Source organism: Thalassophryne amazonica, chromosome 1 (genome assembly GCF_902500255.1).
Source record: "Thalassophryne amazonica chromosome 1, fThaAma1.1, whole genome shotgun sequence".
NCBI classification, from domain to species: domain Eukaryota; kingdom Metazoa; phylum Chordata; class Actinopteri; order Batrachoidiformes; family Batrachoididae; genus Thalassophryne; species Thalassophryne amazonica.
Window position 1 is genome coordinate 121,913,172 of NC_047103.1, and position 21,761 is coordinate 121,934,932.

General features: G+C 38.9%; 1 protein-coding gene across 1 annotated transcript in view; it reads left to right on the forward strand.

Annotated features, from left to right (window-relative positions):
- LOC117513706 (potassium voltage-gated channel subfamily H member 3-like) overlaps positions 1 to 21,761 on the forward strand; it is a 519,543-nt gene that overhangs the window by 201,868 nt on the left and 295,914 nt on the right. Inside the window, exon 6 of the mRNA XM_034173951.1 lies at positions 7,697 to 7,854. Within this exon, the coding sequence (XP_034029842.1) occupies positions 7,697 to 7,854 (158 nt within the window). The remainder of the gene's footprint in view (positions 1 to 7,696; positions 7,855 to 21,761) is intronic.

Consider the following 21,761-nt stretch of genomic DNA (forward strand, 5'->3'; position numbering starts at 1 on the left):
TGAAGTTCCATAGCAATTAAGCGATTGACACCAAGCTTGGTATGGTGACTGGGGGCACTGAGATGGGCATCTTTGGGGCCCTTGAGTTGAAAGTGCACATGCGCGAACACACGTACACTCACCCACACACTAGATTAAAGCATCACACACATACTGGATTAAAGCATCACAGACACATAAAAGTGAAAGTTCTTTTTGTCTAAGATTTCTAGCAATAATGAATAAAAGCTGAATTCTGTAATCTATAAATTATTTCTAGCAATAATGATTAAAGCTGAATTCTGTAATAGATAAATAGATAAAGAGAACAGATTAAAGCATTAAATTATTGGTTACCCACTAACCATAAAGCATTAAAGTGAAAGTTCTTAAGTACATAAGTGATACAAATCATTAAAGTACAGAAGTGACATCAAATCATAAAGGCACAGAAGTGACTTTGAATCATTAATTGGAGTCCAGCTGGTGTAAATTCAGTTGATTGGATATGATTTGGAAAGGCTGATTTGGAAAGGCACACACCTGTCTACATATCCACCTGTCTACATAGGAGAGGAAATGGCGTCTCACTAATTTAGAAGATCTTCACTTAGCCTGGAAAAAGAGTTTGTTGCTCTATAAGAAAGCCCTTCGTGAAGCTAGGACATCTTTCTACTCATCACTAATTGAAGAAAATAAGAACAACCCCAGGTTTCTTTTCAGCACTGTAGCCAGGCTGACAAAGAGTCAGAGCTCTATTGAGCTGAGTATTCCATTAACTTTAACTAGTAATGACTTCATGACTTTCTTTGCTAACAAAATTTTGACTATTAGAGAAAAAATTACTCATAACCATCCCAAAGATGTATCGTTATCTTTGGCTGCTTTCAGTGATGCCGGTATTTGGTTAGACTCTTTCTCTCCGATTGTTCTGTCTGAGTTATTTTCATTAGTTACTTCATCCAAACCATCAACATGCTTATTAGACCCCATTCCTGCCAGGCTGCTCAAGGAAGTCCTACCATTATTTAATGCTTCAATCTTAAATATGATCAATCTATCTTTGTTAGTTGGTTATGTACCACAGGCCTTTAAGGTGGCAGTAATTAAACCATTACTTAAAAGCCATCACTTGACCCAGCTATCTTAGCTAATTATAGGCCAATCTCCAACCTTCCTTTTCTCTCAAAGATTCTTGAGAGGGTAGTTGTAAAACAGCTAACTGATCACCTGCAGAGGAATGGTCTATTTGAAGAGTTTCAGTCAGGTTTTAGAATTCATCATAGTACAGAAACAGCATTAGTGAAGGTTACAAATGATCTTCTTATGGCTTCGGACAGTGGACTTATCTCTGTGCTTGTTCTGTTGGACCTCAGTGCTGCTTTTGATACTGTTGACCATAAAATTTTATTACAGAGATTAGAGCATGTCATAGGTATTAAAGGCATTGCGCTGCGGTGGTTTGAATCATATTTGTCTAATAGATTACAGTTTGTTCATGTAAATGGGGAATCTTCTTCACAGACTAAAGTTAATTATGGAGTTCCACAAGGTTCTGTGCTAGGACCAATTTTATTCACTTTATACATGCTTCCCTTGGGCAGTATTATTAGACGGTATTGCTTAAATTTTCATTGTTACGCAGATGATACCCAGCTTTATCTATCCATGAAGCCAGAGGATACGCACCAATTAGCTAAACTGCAGGATTGTCTTACAGACATAAAGACATGGATGACCTCTAATTTCCTGCTTTTAAACTCAGATAAAACTGAAGTTATTGTACTTGGCCCCACAAATCTTAGAAGCATGGTGTCTAACCAGATCGTTACTCTGGATGGCATTTCCCTGATCTCTAGTAATACTGTGAGAAATCTTGGAGTTATTTTTGATCAGGATATGTCATTCAAAGCGCATATTAAACAAATATGTAGGACTGCCTTTTTGCATTTACGCAATATCTCTAAAATCAGAAAGGTCTTGTCTCAGAGTGATGCTGAAAAACTAATTCATGCATTTATTTCCTCTAGGCTGGACTATTGTAATTCATTATTATCAGGTTGTCCTAAAAGTTCCCTAAAAAGCCTTCAGTTGGTTCAGAATGCTGCAGCTAGAGTACTGACGGGGACTAGCAGGAGAGAGCATATCTCACCCGTGTTGGCCTCCCTTCATTGGCTTCCTGTTAATGCTAGAATAGAATTTAAAATTCTTCTTCTTACTTATAAGGTTTTGAATAATCAGGTCCCATCTTATCTTAGGGACCTCGTAGTACCATATTACCCCATTAGAGCGCTTCGCTCTCAGACTGCGGGCTTACTTGTAGTTCCTAGGGTTTGTAAGAGTAGAATGGGAGGCAGAGCCTTCAGCTTTCAGGCTCCTCTCCTGTGGAACCAGCTCCCAATTCAGATCAGGGAGACAGATACCCTCTCTACTTTTAAGATTAGGCTTAAAACTTTCCTTTTCGCTAAGGCTTATAGTTAGGGCTGGATCGGGTGACCCTGGACCATCCCTTGGTTATGTTGCTTTAGACGTAGACTGTGTTTCATAATTATTGTATGGCCTTGCCTTGCAATGTGGAGCGCCTTGGGGCAACTGTTTGTTGTGATTTGGCGCTATACAAGAAAAAAGTTGATTGAAGTTGATTGATATCCATCTTATTCTGAGCCCCCATGAGGCTTTGCATGAATTATGGCTGAGACTTCCAGTATGAACCGGAACCAGTGTTTGTTTACATGTTAACTGTTCACGCGAATCCACTTTCTACAAGGCTTAGAGATATAAACAGCAGCTGTCACAGCTCAAACAAGACATTACAATCCCGCTGTCCACAAATATAGACATTTTTAACTACTTAGCTCTCGCTTCGGACGGGAGGCAGTGAACAATCTGAAACGCTCTTGAGGCGTATTGGTCCCTGCACAGTAACAAGGTCGGTCCCGTTCTGTTAAAAGACGTCTTGGGACACAACTTATTTACCTTAAGGCAGACATAGAGGCCAGCAGAAGCCTTAAAATCCCACATCACCGAGCCTTGGTTTGAGTTTCAGCATCAGGTGAAATACAAACAGCAGGTGTTCATGCAGGTCAGGTCAGGACAGATCTCCAGGTGGGTAACTTTAGTTAATTATAATGTATGAACTAATGTGACAATACATGTGAACCTTCATTAAAACAAACTCTAAGGCATATTTTTAGATCCCTGCAGTTCCATTTGACAGTGATGTACCTCCAGCTGGTCATTTGGACACCTCCTTTCAACATTAATGGATGAATTTGTTGCAAAGAAGGTTCTGCTGTGCCCCAAATATTTGAATCTCTTAAAAATACAGTCATCACTTAACAGGTGTAATGTGTGTTACAGTCAAAAAAAGAGCACTGTGTGAAGGAAAATAAAGAAGGATTATATGACACTTTATTTTTACCTTATTACCTCCGCCAAGAAGGTTATGTTTTCGGTCGAGTTTGTTTGTTTGTCTGTCTGTTTGTCAGCAGGATAACTCAAAACGTTTTGAACAGATTTTGATGAAATTTTGTGGAGTGGTTGGAAATGACAAGAGGAACAAGTGATTAAATTTTAGTGGTGATCTGGATCACGATCCGGATCCAGGAATTTTTTAAAGGATTCTTCACCATTGCGGGATAGGGGAAATTTTGACATTCTAGTTTCTAACTCCACAAAAACAAGGCAGAAAGGCTTGAAAAAATTAGGGTGTAACATAGTCAAATGTTCTATCAAACAACAAAGTTTGGTGATGATCGGATCCGGATTCCGGATCTGGTGGTCCAGAATATGCAAAAATATAGGGAAAATAGAAAATGCGTCAGTGAGAGGTGACAAATAAAGCTAGAGATGCACAACTAACACCAAATTGTAGCTGAATCTGTACTGATTCAGTAAGGTGTCATCAGATATGATGTAGCTTCAAATGTTATGGAGCTACTGTAGATCCAGAAGAAAACCGCTATTACTGAAAAATCATTTTTATAGAATAACTTTTGAACTAATAAAGACATAAAAGTGATTCCAAGTTCTAGTGGTATGTTTTCATGGTCAAGGATGTCAAATATAAAGGAAAGAAAAGTGTATGTATCATAGTTTTGGTTGTAACACTGAATTGTTGAATAGATCACTGTGCCAAGGAGGGAATCTCTTTAGGGTCAGTGACCCTATGGCCTCGTGTAGCACACGCAACACTTAAAAAATAGTTCTATTTCAGAATTTACTGTTATTTATTTAGAGAAGTGTTTCATAAATGTTAAAAAAAATCATATATTTGCAGTTTAGTTGAATAATAAATTGAATTTTGTCTCTTATTTGTTTTTGTCTATAAGCACATGCAATATCAGTCCTCAGATGACAGTAGCTTCTGGGAAAGGTGCAAGTTGCAATAAACTGTGATGCCAAGCGCTAAGGATACATGCTATCCAGTCACAGCAGATGAAACTTTTTTTTACTAACAAACATCATTGTAAAGGTCATGGCGTCAGTGACCCCATGACCTTGGCGGAGGTTTGCACTCTCGGAGTGCTCCTAGTTTTTTATTGTTACAAGGAAAACAGTGTTTTCAATTCATTTTCAACATATGTTTCAAATCTTTAAAAAAAAAAAAAAACTATCTGTATTCTGTACATGTCACATTTTCCACCATAACCGTCAGAAATAAACATGATTATTCCAGAGGGGTAAATAGCTTAACTGTGTTATTTGCATAATAGTGACTGTATGACTCACTTCTTGAATCCAGGTTTTTTGGTTTTTGAAAAGTGTCTCTGTGCAGTCATTTACACAGGTTGTGTTAGCAACATGCTCTTTAAAAGCCTTTGGCAATGTTGCTTTAATTGTTTCACGAGGCAACCACACAGTGAGATCCTTCATGTGTTCACACATAATGTCTACCCACAGTCCCACTGTGCACCTGACCTGAGCTTGTGATATTTTAAATCATTGTGCCAAATCAGCCATGACAAAGTTCTGTCTTAGTTTGACCAAAGTCATTAGAGAATCAAGAATAATTTACGCTGAGAGAAGGAATGTATAATTTAAGGGGTACGTTTTGTTTTAAAAATGCGGGCGCTAGGACGACTAGGAGGTGCTTTTGTGTTTCCATTTGTGGCCCCAAAAAATTGAATAATTTACCAGAGAAACTTAAGCAATGTCCAGATATTAACCGGTTCAAACATTTATACAAACAAATGGTATTTTCTAGATATGTATTAGATTAATAGGGTTGAGTTGTGTTATATGTAGAGGCTGTTGCACTGGAACCTTCGTTTTTTTTTTTTTGTTTTTTTTTTGTGAGTTGTCTGGAGAAATATTTGACTTCTTTTATCTGTAACTATGTGCTGCTGTGTTCAGATTGTGTTGGATATAAATGTCTATGAACAGGCATATATGCCTGATTGATTTTATACAGGAGGGTAGGCATGGATAAGCATTGCTTCTGCCTACACCTTTAGGCACCGTGTATTTGATTTATTTTCTTATATTTCTTTTCATTTTTGACTTTTCTGTTATGAGTTTGGTCATATGAGTGAATTTCTGTTATGCATGGGTGTCTAATAAAATTATTATTATTATTAGAATTTGGGCCACAACTGGCATTGATGGTGAAGTGTTTGAAATTCTGTGGGTGGAATCCCTGCATACAGACGGGAGTCTGCATCACTCTCTAAGATGCAGTGAGCTACAGGGTGTGGAGGTCCTGGTGGTGGTGGATGCATTTTACACGTGATATTGGGCCCTTATGAACAGGTGTGATCTCCATCTCTGGGTCCAACATGATGACTTCGTTACTGCAAACTGCAAACTCCTCACCCTGATCCATCTCATCTTGTTCATCTGAGGGCAGAAATGCAGGGCATGATTATCAAGAAGTGATGCATTAGGGTTTTCATTACAGCACTTTAATTACACCATTAACCTTCCATCAACCCCACGACTTCCCACCGGTAACAGCATCACTTCTGTGCTCCAGAAACCAAAAGGAAACCTGTGACATAATAACAGCTACAATATTAAATTCAGATTAAGATTAAAATACTGTATTGTTGAACATTTTATGTCTGTACTGAAATTACAGCATTTTTAGGTTTAGATTTAGGTTTAGATTGTTCCTCTTTCAGATGCACTTTACATTTTAAGCGTTCATAAAAGGGTAATACATGTTGTTGCTAATGATTAATACTACAGTCATTTGTCCTCCAGACACATGAAATCATACCTGTTATTCTTGTGACACTGCTGTCAATCCTCTTTAGCTTCTCCGGTGGTCTGTCATATCCCAGCCACAAACTAAGATGTTCCTCTGTGGGCTTTTTGTCAACAAAGTGAAAAGAGCACACCTATAACATTTTAGGTGGTCTTCTAAAGTTGGGTTTTTTCAGCCACATCCTTCAGGGTTCCTCATCTCTCAGTTGGCGGTGGAAACTCTCTCAGTCCGGCTGCGTGTTAAAAACATCGCTGTTGTAGCCGCAGATTTAGCCTTGTCTGGTTGTTAGTACAACCACAAACAGTGCAGCATGTTCCCAGGTTGAATGCAGTTAAATGCAACAGGAGCTGAAGATCATCTAGAAAACAAAACAATAATCCTTCAAATAAACCACTCCAGGAAATGAAAACCGCTAGAAATCAATGGCTCACTGCTACTTCCGGTGTCTAACAGGAAGTCACACTCATAATTGCTTCTACAGCAGTGCCCCAAGAATTAGGTGGATAAGTTCCCATAGTTGACAGTGCATGTCAACGCACAAACTACCAAATTTCCACCTGGAATTTACCAAAAGACACCCGAAGGACTCTCAGACCATGAGAAACAAAATTCTCTGGTCTGTTGAGACAAAGATTGAACTGTATGGTGTGAATGTCAGGCATCATGTTTGGAGGAAACCAGGCACCATCCCTACAGTGAAGAATGGTGGTGGCATCATCATGCTGTGGGGATGTTATTCAGCGGCAGGAACTGGGAGACTAGTCAGGATTGAGGGAAAGATGAATGCAGTAATGTACAGAGACATCCTGGATGAAAACCTGCTCTAGAGTGCTCTTGGGGATGATTGTTCCTCTTTCAGCAGAACAATCATCCTAAACACAGCAAAGATATCAAAAAGCTGGCTTTAGGACAACTTTGTGAATGTCCTTGAGTGGCCCAGCCAGGCCCAGACCTGAATCTGATTAAACATCTCTGGAGAGATCTGAAAATGGCTGTGTACCAATGCTCCTCATCCATCAGGATGGAGCCTGAGAGGTGCTGCAAAGAGGAATGGACAAAACTGCCCAAAGATAGGGGTGCCAAGCTTGTGGCATCATATTCAAGAAGACTTGAGGCTGTAATTTCTGCCAAAGGTGCATCAACAAAGTGCTGAGCAAAGGGTGTGAATACTGGTGTACATGTGATTTCTTAGTTTTTTTATTTTTAATACATTTGCAAAAAAATGTACACTAGGAAGGTTCACTGATCTTGTCTTTGTCTCTCATTCCCTTCATGTTATGGGATCTTAGGAAAAACACCATTACCAATGAGCCACAAGGACTGTATGAGACTTACTATTATGTCCACAGTAGGAGTTGGAACGTTTGTTTTGGAGCAGAATTTCTGTGGGACCTTACTTAGCCTTCAGCCACAGGCAACCTTGAATTAATTGGGAGCATTATATTACAGCCTGCATTCCTCAGTTACTAATCAAATACGTATCTTCATCTATGTGTGTTTCTTTGACAGACATCGTACTGAACTTTCGAACCACTTACGTGAGTACGTCTGGTCAGGTTGTGTACGATGCCCGCTCCATATGCATTCACTACGTCACATCCTGGCTGTTTGTGGATCTGATCGCAGCCTTGCCCTTTGACCTACTCTATGCCTTCAACATCAGTGTGGTGAGTAACACTGGATACAGAACTGTATTTAAATGTGCTCAAAGCACTCCTGTTTGACTGTACCTTCAGTTTCTGTACCGTTATATAAAGGTGTGCATGGACATCATTATTTCATCCACAGCCATAAGACCATAAATGAGCCTGTAACTGTTCAGCAAATAATGTAGCAGCTATCACAAAGACACACAACAAAGATAGTAACAGGAATCAGAATCAACTAAATCAAAGTTTTTAATTTGACAGAAAAATGAAACGATGTATTATACAATGGAGACCTTTGTCTGGTATTTTGTTGAAAAGGAGACATTTATGTGTCATTGGTATAATTGAAGACATTTATCATATGGTGGATTTTAAAAGGAGCTTGAGCTCCAAGTAGGTTTGCCAACTCTCTGAAAAATAAATAAGGGACACCTCACTGGCAGGGCTGACCGGCCCATGGAAATATAGACTGGAATGGACATGCGCGCCTCTATCTATTAGCGTCACTCAGGACAGGAAGGCGCCATTACTAAGGGTGGAAATGTGCAGCTCATCAATAATAAACTGACTGCTTTTTTTGCACTAGCGTCACTATTTCTTAATGGATTTTAATAAATGTAGGCTTGTTTCAAAGCCCTTTGAAAGCTCTTTCCAATGCACCTATGCATGTGTGGGTGAAAAAAAAACTTTTATGTAAAATGCAGAAATCTGGGGAAATTACAACAAACTGTGCTGCTTTTCTCACTTTATTGTCGCTATTTGTTAACAGATTTTAATAAAAGTAGGCTTGTTTTAAAGCCTTTTAATTGCTCTTTCTAATGAACCCATACATGTCTAGGTAGAAAAAAATGTTTTATGTAAAGTGTGGAAATTTGTGGAAAATATTCCATTCTGTTCATTTACTGTGATTTTTTTTTTTCCTGTCATCATAATTCTCGATGGATTTTTATAAATGACGCTTGTAAGTTGTATTCATGCTAATTAAAAGGTCTAACGAACCCATACATGTCTGGATAAAAAATCCTTATGTATTAAAATATAAATCTGAAGTCTTGCCATTGTGCTCATTTATCTTGCTGCTTTTTCAACTGTAATATTACTGCTAGACTTTTAATGACAACAACATATATATGATTTTTACTAACATTTTATTACAAGTAGATATAAAGCCATTCAGAATTTATGACTTTTGACCCTCAGTCAGGGTAAAAAGTATCTCCTCCATCCCCTCCAACCACACTGTTAAAATTTAAATGCCTCCTGTGACCACCATGTACATATCATATTAAACAACAGCTGCAAGTATATATATAGACATAAATATATTTAAACATTTTTGTTTCCGCATGTGAACGCAGCTTAATGAAAAGAACTTATGGCGTAGTCTCAGTCTACTGACATTAAATTGTGGCATAACGACTTTAAAATAGACATTTGTTTTACATAATTACATTAAGGCTCTTGTACAGTTCATTTTAGTATTGGAGAATTTGTTTTTGTGGTTCGTGCAGTTGATGGTGGAGCACTGGCTGCCTTTTTTCTCCTCATATCCTTCTGTTTAACAGGATCAAGGTCTCTCTCCACCCTCAGTAATGGCCACCGTGGGGCACGCCGCTAGTCACGTGACGTCCATTCCAGGTCTCTATTTCCATGGACCGGCCAACTGACCATTGCCTTCACCCTTCCCAGCGTGTGTGTGAAACGATTTTTAACCATTTTATTGACTTGACCCTGAATTTAAGTAGATGCACACATGCATTTGTTATGATATGAACATGCGGAAAACAAATTATTATTTAGCAATTTATTTTTAGTGCAAAATAAATTTTCACTCACAATTTCAATATGAGCATCCTGTCCTGCTTCAAAATATATATAAAAAAAATCTTTAAAAATAAATCTTTCTCTGTCGTGTTATTGCTTAACTTAAAAGTGTATAAATTAACAAAAAAAAAAAATTATCCAAAACAATGTAACAGTGAAAGTCTGAAAAAGTAAACAATACTTACAATACTTATAGCTGTTGTCGCGCACCTTTTCCACCTAGCCATTTTCCTTTTCCCATTTGCCCATGTATTTTTGCTTTCTTTTTTTCGAGGAGGAGTAACGATGTTACAGACATTGCTGTTCGTAGGCGTATCTGCAGTGCCAGTGTCGGTGTCTGTGTCGGTATCAGCCATGCTGATTTGTTATGGTCGTCCGACGACGGTCGTCGGCTCATGATTCTCGTCCGGGATCTTCTTGCGAGCAGATGTCCCTCAACCAATGAGATAAGAGTGATTCTGTATCGTCAACTCGTGTCTGTCAGCTCATTGGTGAAGAGCAGGAGAGAGGCTGGGATCAAATTTACCATAAGTTTCCATATAAAGCGCAAGTCAATTCCATTGACATTTTACAGACTTTTTGATTCTCACAGAAATACGGGACAAACTGCGTCCCGTTTCAGGTCAATACGGAACGCACACTTTTATTTCCAAATAAGGGACGATTCCGTTTTTCAAGGGACGGTTGGCAACCCTAGCTCCAACAACAAATGAAATGATAATTAAGCTGATACCTGATTACGCCAAAGTCAAATTACTTTTTTTGATCTGCCTGATTTTAAAGGGCCACATTTATTCACTGACATCATGGGTGAAAATAAAAAACGCATGGGGGCGCATGCTCATGCAGCGACCGGCAGCAAGAGAGTGTCTCGTCAGTTTGTATGAGTTTGTTCTAAGTGTTATGGTACCAGGTGCAGCATTTTTTTTCTGTCACGATACTGGTTTCCCTGAGTGTACCTGTGGGAATATGGAGATAATAGCGTTGATTCTACTGTGGATGGCGTCCTGCTCCGCGGTGTGCCTCAGGTCGCTTCCTCCTGGGTTGTCAGCGCCACAGATCCAGTACAGCAGGGAGTTTCTTCTTTAATGGAGGGATTCATCTTCTGCTGACCCTCCCTTGGATTTGTTTTTGCCGGGTGTTGATCCAGCGGATTATGGAAAAAGCCGGCTGAATTCCTTTGCGTGGAAAACCAGGAAGTGGGGAAAAGGGGCGGGGCATGTCAGAGACTTTGGAGACAGAGCCTAAACCGTATCCCATTACCCTCTATGATGTTAATAAATGCACAATCACTCAGAAATAAAGTTGACGAGTTGCAAGCACATGTCAGATTTCAACATGAATACAGAGATGCATGCCTTCTGGCTATTACGGAGTCCTGGCTTACAGATCGTGATGTGCATACGGATCTGGATATAGATGGTTTTGGAGTGCCTTTTCGCCTCGACCAGGATGCTGGGGTTACTGGCAAATCATTGGGAGGGGGTGTGTGCCTTTATGTGAATGAGCGCTGGTGCAAAAATGTTCTTGTCAGAGACAGTTGCTGTACAAAGGACATTGAGCTGCTGGTTGTCTCCCTTTGCCCCCATTACCTGCCCCGGGAATTCCCACAAATATTTGTCATGGTGGTATATGTCCACCCCAGAGCAAATGTGGACAAAGCATCCGAGGCTATATTGAATGGGACTCAGAAGCTGCAGTCTAAATGTCCTGATGCGCCCATTTTTGTCCTTGGTGATTTTAATAAATGCTCTCTTAAACAAGTGCTGAGGAATTTTTACCAGTATGTGACATGTTCAACCAGGCATAACAAAATACTGGACATGTGCTATGGCTCAGTGAAAGGAGCATATAGATCTCTCTCTCTTCCCCCGTTGGGCGGGGCTGATCATAACTGCGTGCAGCTCATCCCGGTGTATTGCACCATGTTGAGGAGAGGCAGTGTCCTGACCAGGCAGACAAAGCAATGGACAGAGGACTCTGTTGTGCGTCTGCAAGGCTGCTATGACTGCACGGAGTGGGAAATATTCAAGGAGTCGTCTGCTGATATTGATGAACTAACTGACTTATGTTGTCAGCAGTTATGTTACTTTTTGTGAAGATTTTGTGATCCCCAAAAAGACAGTTAAAATCTACCCAAACGCTAAACCTTGGGTCTCAAGAGCACTGAAAGTTCTAATCAACAAAAGAAAAAAGGCATTCCGTGAGACAGATCTCCCAGAGCTAAACAGATTAAAAAGGGAGATCAAATGTGAAATTAGGAGAGCAAAATACAACTACACAGCCAGGATCGAGAAACAATTTAGCCAAAATAAGTTAGGCTCTGCTTGGGATGGCCTAAATACCATTCTAGGGAAAAATAGTAAAAAATCTAAAGTCATTTTGGCTGGGTCCAAATCGGACAAACAACTTGCCCAGGATTTTAATCAGTTCTATAGTAGATTTGATACACTAGATTTTAGTGATGAACTATAAATATCTGGTTCTCCACCTTTTGATGAACGTTCCATGATCAGTTTCTTTAAATGCACTAAAGTTAAAAAAAGTCCAGGACCTGACAATATTTGTGGTCGTTTGCTGTCTTCTTGTGCGGAGCAACTAGGCCCTATTTTCTTTTATATTTTTAAACTGTCGCTTGCTCAACAAAAGGTTCCAAAGAATTGGAAACAGAGCATAGTAATACCAGTGGCTAAAAACAAGCATCCCAAAGTTTTAAATGACTTTAGACCGGTAGCCCTAACATCTCTTGTTATGAAGGCATTTGAAAGTCATGAATAGCATTTCACATGTAGAGTCATTATTAGATCCCTTCCAGTTTGCCTATAGGGCTGGCTGTGGAGTGGAGGATGCTACTGCCACACTTTTAAATCTTGTTTTTAAACACTTTGAGGGCAACAAAGCACATGCCAAACTTTTATTTCTTGACTTTTCATCTGCTTTTAATACTATCCAACCTCACATTTTAACTTGTGAATAATTTTTCTGTAGATTTTAATATTGTTGGTTGGATTTTAGATTTTTTAACAGACCGATCACAGAGAGTCAGAGTAAATGGGTGCATGTCAGACACCCTTTTGTCCTCAACAGGATCTCCTCAGGGCTGTGTCCTTTCGCCACTTCTGTACATATTGTACCCTAATGATTGTCAAAGCCATCACGAAAATTATTTTATTTTGAAATTTGCAGACGATACTGTCATTGTTAGTCTCTTACAAAATCATGAGAATAACCATGGCCCGGTGGTGGAAGATTTTGTAAAGTGGTGTGATGAGTCATATTTACAACTAAACGTGGCTAAACCAAAAGATATGTCTGTGGATGTCCGACGACAGCTCACACCAGCTCAGGCTACCTTCATTAAGGGCCAGCAGGTGGAGTCTGTGGAAACTTATAAGTATCTGTGGACTATAATTGACCACAAGCTAAATGTTAATGTTAATACTGACATGTTGTGTAAAAAGGGTCAACAATATCTGTTCTGTCTTCGTAAATTGTCTTATTTTCAAGTGGATAAGACTATTATGATTATTTTTTACAAATCTTGTATCGAGTCTTTTTTAACCTTTTCTATGTTGTGCTGGTATGGGAATCTAAGTCTTAAGGCTAAACATTCACTGGTTAAAATAGTGAAGGCCTGTGGAAAGGTACTGGGAGTACCACAGAGTACGTTGTCTGACCTATACTACAGACAAGTAAAGAGAAAAGCATTGAGTATACTGTCGAACTCTGCTCATCCTCTTTTTAGTGACTTTCAATATTTACCTTCTGGCTCATAGCTCAGGTTTCCCTCTATGAAGGGTAACAGATTTAAGTTCTCTTTTGTTCCTGCAGCCATTACTGTTCTGAACACAGACCAAGGAAGGAGTTAAAACTGTGGAAGCATTTTAATGGACTGTATTTTTTAATGTTTGGACTGTGTAATTGTTTGTGATGCTGCACCATGGTACTGATATGTGTTCTGTGTGTCATGTGCTTTTAATGTATTCTCAAGCTGCAAAACTAATTGTCCCATGGGGGACACAAATAAAGTGAAGTGAAGTGAAGTGAAGTGATTTTAAAGGGCCACATTTATTCACTGATGTCATGGGTGAGTGCACATATGTATCAGTGTCACATTTTATCATAGTGAATAGATAAGTACAAATTTTTAGACAGGTATTTGCTGGTACTGAGGCCATATTAAAGTTTATTAATTCAGTGTTTGTATTGTGTGGTCATTACGTTTTGTGTAATTAAAATGTCTGTTCATTCATTCGTTTATACCTACTGATTCTAATTAATGGTCACAGTGGGAGGCTGGAGCCTATCCCAGGAGACATAGGGTGAGCAGCGGAATACACCCTGGACAGGTGCCCAGTCTATCACAGGGCCACATATAGACAGACAAACACATTAACACTCTCACTCACTCACACGTACGGTCAAGTATAACTGTTTTTAAACGTAACTGCAGAAATTTGTTCATAAATGTCGTGTTTATTAAGTGATGTCTTGCAGTAAGTACTTGGTTCATGTACCGGAAGCTAATATATGGGGATGTTGATTAGTTGTCTTGGAGCAGGAAGGTATAATACATCCTGGATGATAAATGCTCACATTTCTCACAGCTTTTAATCAAAATGTGCAGGATTTGACTGTTGGGATTAGGGATGCACCAATACCACTTTTTTTCCAGACTGAGTGCAAGTACGAGTACATACATTTTGGTACTCGTTGATACAGAGTACCAATATGAATACTTCATGATACCATTACAGTTTTATTATGAGTTTGAAAACATGTTTTATTCATCAGTTGTTCCTTACTTTTTGACTGTAACTGCTACTAATATCATTAGCTTTGTTTTTATTTACAAACACTTCACTTAAATCATGTAACATCACTTTTTGACTACAACAAATTGTCCTTTAATGTTAACTGTGTTTCTTAACAAATATGACACTGCCAGACATCTCACTTAAATGTAACCTGTGGACTTCAGAACTACAAAATATACAACACCAGGAACAGAACTGAAACTGTCCATCACTAACTATTTATGTCTGTGAAGACTAAACCTTTTTTTGAAAATGTGAGGGGAGATTTTTTTTGATGAAACAAAGCTTCTTTGTGTTATTAGCTGTGAGCCTGTTTCTGTTATCTAAAATGTTTGACACAGAGCTAAACAGTTTTTCACTCTCAACACTATTTTTTAAACTTTTAATTAAATATGTACACACAAATACAAACCGTAAATATTTTGCCGTGTTGTGTGGCTTCTCCGCTCCACACGGAGGCAAAACGGAGAAATTGTAACATTATTTTACAAACACAATTCCAATGAAGTTGGGATGTTGTGTAAAATATAAATAAAAATAATACAATGATTTGCAAATCCTCTTCAACCTATATTCAATTTAATACACCACAAAGACAAGATATTTAATGTTCAAACTGATAAACTTTATTGTTTTTGTGCAAATATTTGCTCATTTTGAAATGGATGCCTGCAACATGTTTCAAAAAAGCTGGGACAGTGGTATGTTTACCACTGTGTTACATCACCTTTCCTTCTAACAACACTCAATAAGCATTTGGGAACTGAGGACACTAATTGTTGTAGCTTTGTAGGTGGAATTCTTTCCCATTCTTGCTAGATGTGCGACTTCAGTTGTTCAACAGTCCGGGGTCTCCATTGTTGTATTTTGCGCTTCATAATATGCCACACATTTTCAATAGGCGACACATCTGGACTGCAGGCAGGCCAGTCTAGTACCCGCACTCTTTTACTACAAAGCCACACTTTTGTAACACATACAGAATGTGGCTTGGCATTGTCTTGCTGAAATAAGCAGGGACGTCCTTGAAAAAGACGTTGCTTGGATGGCAGCATGTGTTGCTCCAAAATCTGTATGTACCTTTCAGCATTGATGGTGCCATCACAGATGTGTAAGTTGCCCATGCCATGGGCATTAACACACCCCCATACCATCACACATGCTGGCTTTTGAACTTTGCGCTGGTAACAAACTGGATGGTCTTTTTCCTCTTTTGTCCAGAGGACACGATGTCCTTGATTTCCAAAAACAATTTGAAATGTGGACTCATCAGACCACAGCACACTTTTCCATTTTATGTCCATCTATTTCAAATGAGATCGGGCCCAGAGGAGGCGGCGGCGTTTCTGGATGCTGTTGATGTATGGTTTTCGCTTTGCATGGTAGAGTTTTAACTTGCACTTGTAGATGTAGTGACAAACTGTGTTAACTGACAATGGTTTTCTGAAGTGTTCCTGAGCCCACGTGGTAAGATCCTTTACACAATAATGTCGGTTTTTAATGCAGTGCCGCCTGAGGGATTGAAGGTCACAGGCATTCAGTGTTTTTTTTCGGCCTTGCCACTTACGTGTTGAAAGATCTCCAGATTCTCTGAATCTTCTGATTATATTATGGACTGTAGATGATGGAATCCCTAAATTCCTTGCACTTGAACGTTGAGAAACATTGTTCTTAAATTGTTGGACTATTTTTTTCAAGCACTTGTTCACAAAATGGTGATCCTCGCCCCATCTTTGCTTGTGAACGGCTGAGACTTTTGGGGATGCTCCTTTTATATCCAATCATGAGAGTCCTCATTTCCCAAATACTTATTGAGTGTTGTTAGAAGGAAAGGTGATGTAACACAGTGGCGAACATACCACTATACCAGCTTTTTTGAAACGTTTTGCAGGCATCCATTTCACAATGACTAAATATTTACACAAAACAATAATGTTGATCAGTGTGAACATTAAATATCTCGTCTTTGTGGTGTAATCAGTTGAATATAGGTTGAAGAGGATTTGCAAATCATTGTATTCTGTTTTTATTTACATTTTACACAATGTCCCATCTTCACTGGAATTGGGATTGTAATCAGCAGAAGTGAGGCTGAGGCATGGTCAAAAAACAAGCTGAGTTCAGAGGCATGGAGTAACAATATTATCAGAGCTGAGGCAAAATCAGGGTAAAAAAACACAAACAAGGTCATTCATGGCTGAACAGATGATCAAGGACAAACTAGAGCAAGGGAACAGGCTGGAACGAGGGCTGTGGCATGAGGCGTAAGCTGAACGAACTGGCATTGAACAAAGAAACATGCAAGCAAGTCCCTTCGGCTGCTCCCTTGTTTTGTGCAAGGCTTAAATAACAGGATGTGATTAAGGAAATGAGATACAGATGTGTGAGAAAATTCAGGAAATCAGGAATCAATTGAATATAGGTTGAAGAGGATTTGCAAATCATTGTATTCTCTTTTTATTTACATTTTACACAATGTCCCAACTTCATTGGAATTGGGGTTGTATCAAGGTATAAAAGTATATAAAAGGATCATTTGTTACCCGGTGCTCATAATAAATATATATTACAGTGTCTCAGCTTAATGGGATAGTGAACAGCAGTTATTGAACACTTTGTATTCCAAAGACAGTGGATATTGCACAGATAATAAAGTGTGTATTGCACATGTAGATCAAACAGATATTACACCAATGATTGTTATTTCGGAAGGAATAAAATGTTGCACATTAGGTTTTATTTCTTTGTGAACATTCCATTACTCTGAGTTCAGTGATGCCATCAGTCTGACTGTGGCTAGAAAAAAACTTGGTTACACTTTACTTGAAGGTATCATCATAATAGTGACATAACACTGTCATAACTGTTACATGACAGTCATGAATGTGTCGTAAACATTATGTCAATGTCAGAAATGTTTATGACTGCTGTCATTAAGTGTCATTTGGTTTTTGTAATGACAAGTTGATATTTTCTGGGTTGTCTTGAATATGACAACTTGATATTAATCAGAGCAACATAACCAGAAGTTGTCTTTGGCCTTTTTTGGTCTTCAGTTGTATGCCAACTTGCCAACGTGTCATGACAAAGGCCGAATGACACTTAATGACAGCGGTCATAAACACTTATGACATTTACATAATGTATATGACACCTTCATGACTATCATGTAACAGCTATGACAGTGTCATGTTACTGTTATGACGATACCTTCAAGTAAAGTTTTACCAAAAACTTTTATGGAATCAAGTTCTGTGTGTAATGATACTGTCCGCCTTTTGTATCGTTGACTGTAAACTGAGTCCATTGATGGAAGTTCTGTCCTGATCATTTTTTCAGCTGTTTTGATGACTCTTTGGAGAGCCTTCCTGAATGGTGTTGCCGTACCACAATGAGATGCCAGTGGTAAGAATACTCTCCACCAGGCCTGTGTAGCCTTGTGTGAGGGTATGGCAGCTCATCCCAGCCTTCCTGAGCAGTCTGATGAAGTGCAGCCACTTCTGAGCTCTTTTCTCAGTGGCCACAGTGTTTGTCAACCAGCTCAGATCAAATGACACATGAAGGCAGAGGAACTTGTGGCTGTCCACTTTTACCACGTCAGTGCCCCTGATGGTGAGGAAGTGCAGTTGAGGGCTTTCATGCCATCTTCCTGAAGTCAATGATCATTTCTGTTGTCTTTTCTATATTGAGGTTGACGTCATTTTCCTCTCTGTAGGCAAGTGTGCTGTCGATCACCGCCCTGTACCCAGTCTCATCCCCACCTTTGATGACACTCAAGATGGGCATGTCATCAGCATATTTGATGATGACTGTGTTGTCCATGTTGGATACATAGTTGTGTGTGTATAACGTGAAGAGTTTGGGGCTGAGGCAGCAGCCCCTGATAATAATAATCCAGTGCTGATCATAATACCATTTTGTTTCCCATCCTTACAACCTGCGGTATGTCTGTAAGGAAATCCAGAACCCAGTTGCAGATGGAAGTCAGGACGCCCAGGTCGGACAGTTTTCCAATCAGCTTTCCTGGTCGGATAGTATTGAAGGCAAAAGTGTATAGAGTATAGAGAGGAAGAGTATCCTGACATACATTCCGCTGTGGTCCAGGTGTTGGAGGGTGTGGTGGAGGGCTGTAGCTACTGCATCATCCACTGATCTGTTTGGACAATAGGCAAATTGAAGAGGGTCAACAGTTTCTGGCACCATGGAGCTGAGATGATCGAGCACCAGCTTTTCCAGACATTTTACTGCGACTGATGTGAGGGCCACTGGTCTGAAGTCATTCAGAGTGGATGCACCTGGTTTCTTAGGTACAGGAATGATGGTGGAGGATTTGAAGATATGTGGGACCGTTGTCTGTGCAAGAGAGGCATTGAAGATATCTGTGTAGACACCTGCCAGTTGTTCTGCACAGGCCCACAGCCTCGGTTGCATCCGGGGTGGCGACGGCTGCACCCGAGGCTGGAGACGGCTACATCCAAAGCTAGCGGAGGCTACATCTGGAGCTAGTGCGGCGACATCTGAGGCTGCGGCAGCTGCGACCGAGGCTGACGGCGTCTACGACCGAGGTTGGTGGTGGCTATATCTGGGATCAACATCGGGGAAAGCTGGTGTGTGGCGACCGGATTTGTGATGGTGGAGGTGGTGGAGACCACGAGTGGGAATTGCTTTACAATTAATAGTGGCCTGTACTGAGCTACAGGAGGTAACATGGCACCAACAAGGAAGACAGAGAAATTGGAGGAAGACTTGGAGGAGATAAAGACCTCATTGAATCGTATTTCAAAAGACATGTCCAGTTTAGACAAGTTGATGAAGGAGATTAAGGAGCTCCAAAATCTTGTTAAAGAACAGGACAAGATTATTAAGAAACTTGAGCAACGGGTGGATGAACTTGAACAATATACTAGAAAAGATGATGTTATAATAACTGGTTTGGAAACAAAACATCGGTCGTACGCAAAGGTAGTGGATTCTGGTGGAGCCAGTGGGGAGGATGCACCACCTGAAGAATTACAAACATTAGAACACTAAGTTACAAATTTTTTAAATCAAAAAGTTGTTGTCATACATCAAGACACTATTTCAGACTGTCACACAATTCCATCCAAAGACAGTAAAAATAAACTACCAAATATAATAATACGATTTATAAGCAGAAAATACAAAAATGAATTATTAAGACAGGTAAAGAATCTGAAAGAAACAAATGTATATATAAATGAGCATCTAACGAAAAAAATGCAGATATTGCCAGGGAAGCAAGACTATTAAAAAAACAGAAACATGTTGCTACATGGGTCTGGAACTGTAGGGTTTGGATTAGAGTGAAAGAAGGAACAAAGGGTATACAAATCAGAGACATGGAGGACCTTACAAAGTACAGACCTGAGTAGACAAATGAATATGACGTCAGTTGGTAGTATGACCAAAAAATCAGATTAAACATGGAAACAGATGATAAAATATATGACATAGACACCAATATTGATGAAAGTATATTTGACTTGACTACAATTGGTTGTGAGTATTATACGGAAAAACAGTTAAATAGTGAAAAAATTACTGAAGATACTCTGTCACTCATACATATAAACATTCGAAGCTTGTACTATAAAATGTCAAAAATAAAAGATTATTTAAACCAGTTTAAAAATAGATTCAGCATTGTTGCAATCACAGAATCTTGGCTTAAAAATGACCTCATGGCTTATGTTCAAATGGAGGGATATGAGTTATATTTTGTAAATAGAAGAGAAAAAAAAGGTGGAGGTATTGCTTTTTACATAAAAACAGATCTGACATGTAAAATTGTAGAAGAAATGACTATTCTAGATGATGTCATAGAAAATGTGACAGTGGAAATTGTACATGAAACATCTAAAAATATTCTAATCAGTTGTGTATACAGAGCACCAGACTCTTGTGTTGTGAAATTTACAGATAAAATAATATAATTATTCCATCAAATCAAAAACAAAATGCTCTTTATGTGTGGAGACTTTAATGTTAATGTGGAAAGCTCCAGTTGCCAAAGAGTAAGTGATTTTGTGAATTCAATGAAAAGCTTGGGTTTATTCCCTTTGATAACAAAACCAACCAGAATTACATCGCAAAGTGCAACTGTAATTGACAATATATTCACAAATAGAACAGATGAAATGATTAAGAATGGGATATTGATGACAGATCTCAGTGATCATTTACCAGTTTTTTCAATATTTAAATATAAAAATAGGTACAAAAAAAACTGTTATAAACTTTAAAAGAGATAAGTCATTAACAGCCTTAGAGGCATTAAATTATGATCTTAAAAATCAAAATTGGGAAGAGGTTTATGTCGGTGACATTAATGTAGCATATAGTTCATTCATGAAAATACTGATGAAATCATATAATAAAAATTGTAAATTAATAAAAACTAGTAAGAAAAGAGTAAATAAACCATGGCTGACCAAGGGAATAAAAAACGCTTGTGTAAAGAAAAACTATTTATATAAGTGCTTTTTAAAAATGCAAACAAAGGAAACAGAACACAGATACAAAAAATATAAAAATAAACTATTGACAATAATTAGGAAACAAAAAAAGATTATTATAGTGAACAATTGAATAAGAGTAAAGATAATGGGCATCATGTATCAACGTTGCGTACGGCAATATTTGAGCGTATATGGGGTGTACACCAAAACGGCTGCGCTACTTGGCATTTATCAATGTGGTCGTTGGCGTACGCTGCGCTGAAAATATACACCAGGTTGAGAGGTGGCGTAACGTATACACCAAAATGAACCAGCGCTGGAATCCACATAAAAATGAAGATTATCAACATGATAAACAGTGCCATTATACAAATCAATGCATATGTTACATAAATAACACTTTCCTGATTATACTACATAATAATCCATACAAATCCCGCTGTTGCGGGATTGTTATGGAGCACGATCCGTGGTCACAGCGCTGACTGCAAAGACAGCGCTGCTCGCCTTTTTCTCCAGACTTCGTGCCTGGAGCCAGAGCAGCACTGAGCTTAACTTCATGTGGTGTGATCGTTTTAGACTATGAAATTGAAAATAACAACTGTAGTTTCATCATTCCCTTAATTCGCCCGTGCTGCAATCAGGTTTTGTCGTCTCCATTCGGTTGTCACAATAAAATAAATACAGAAATACATTTAAAAAATAAAGAAATCTGACAGATTAGGCGTATCTTATTAATTGAGCGAGCAAATATCCACATGTCAAGAATTATTGACGTGAAAAGAGAATACAGTGGTCCCTCGCT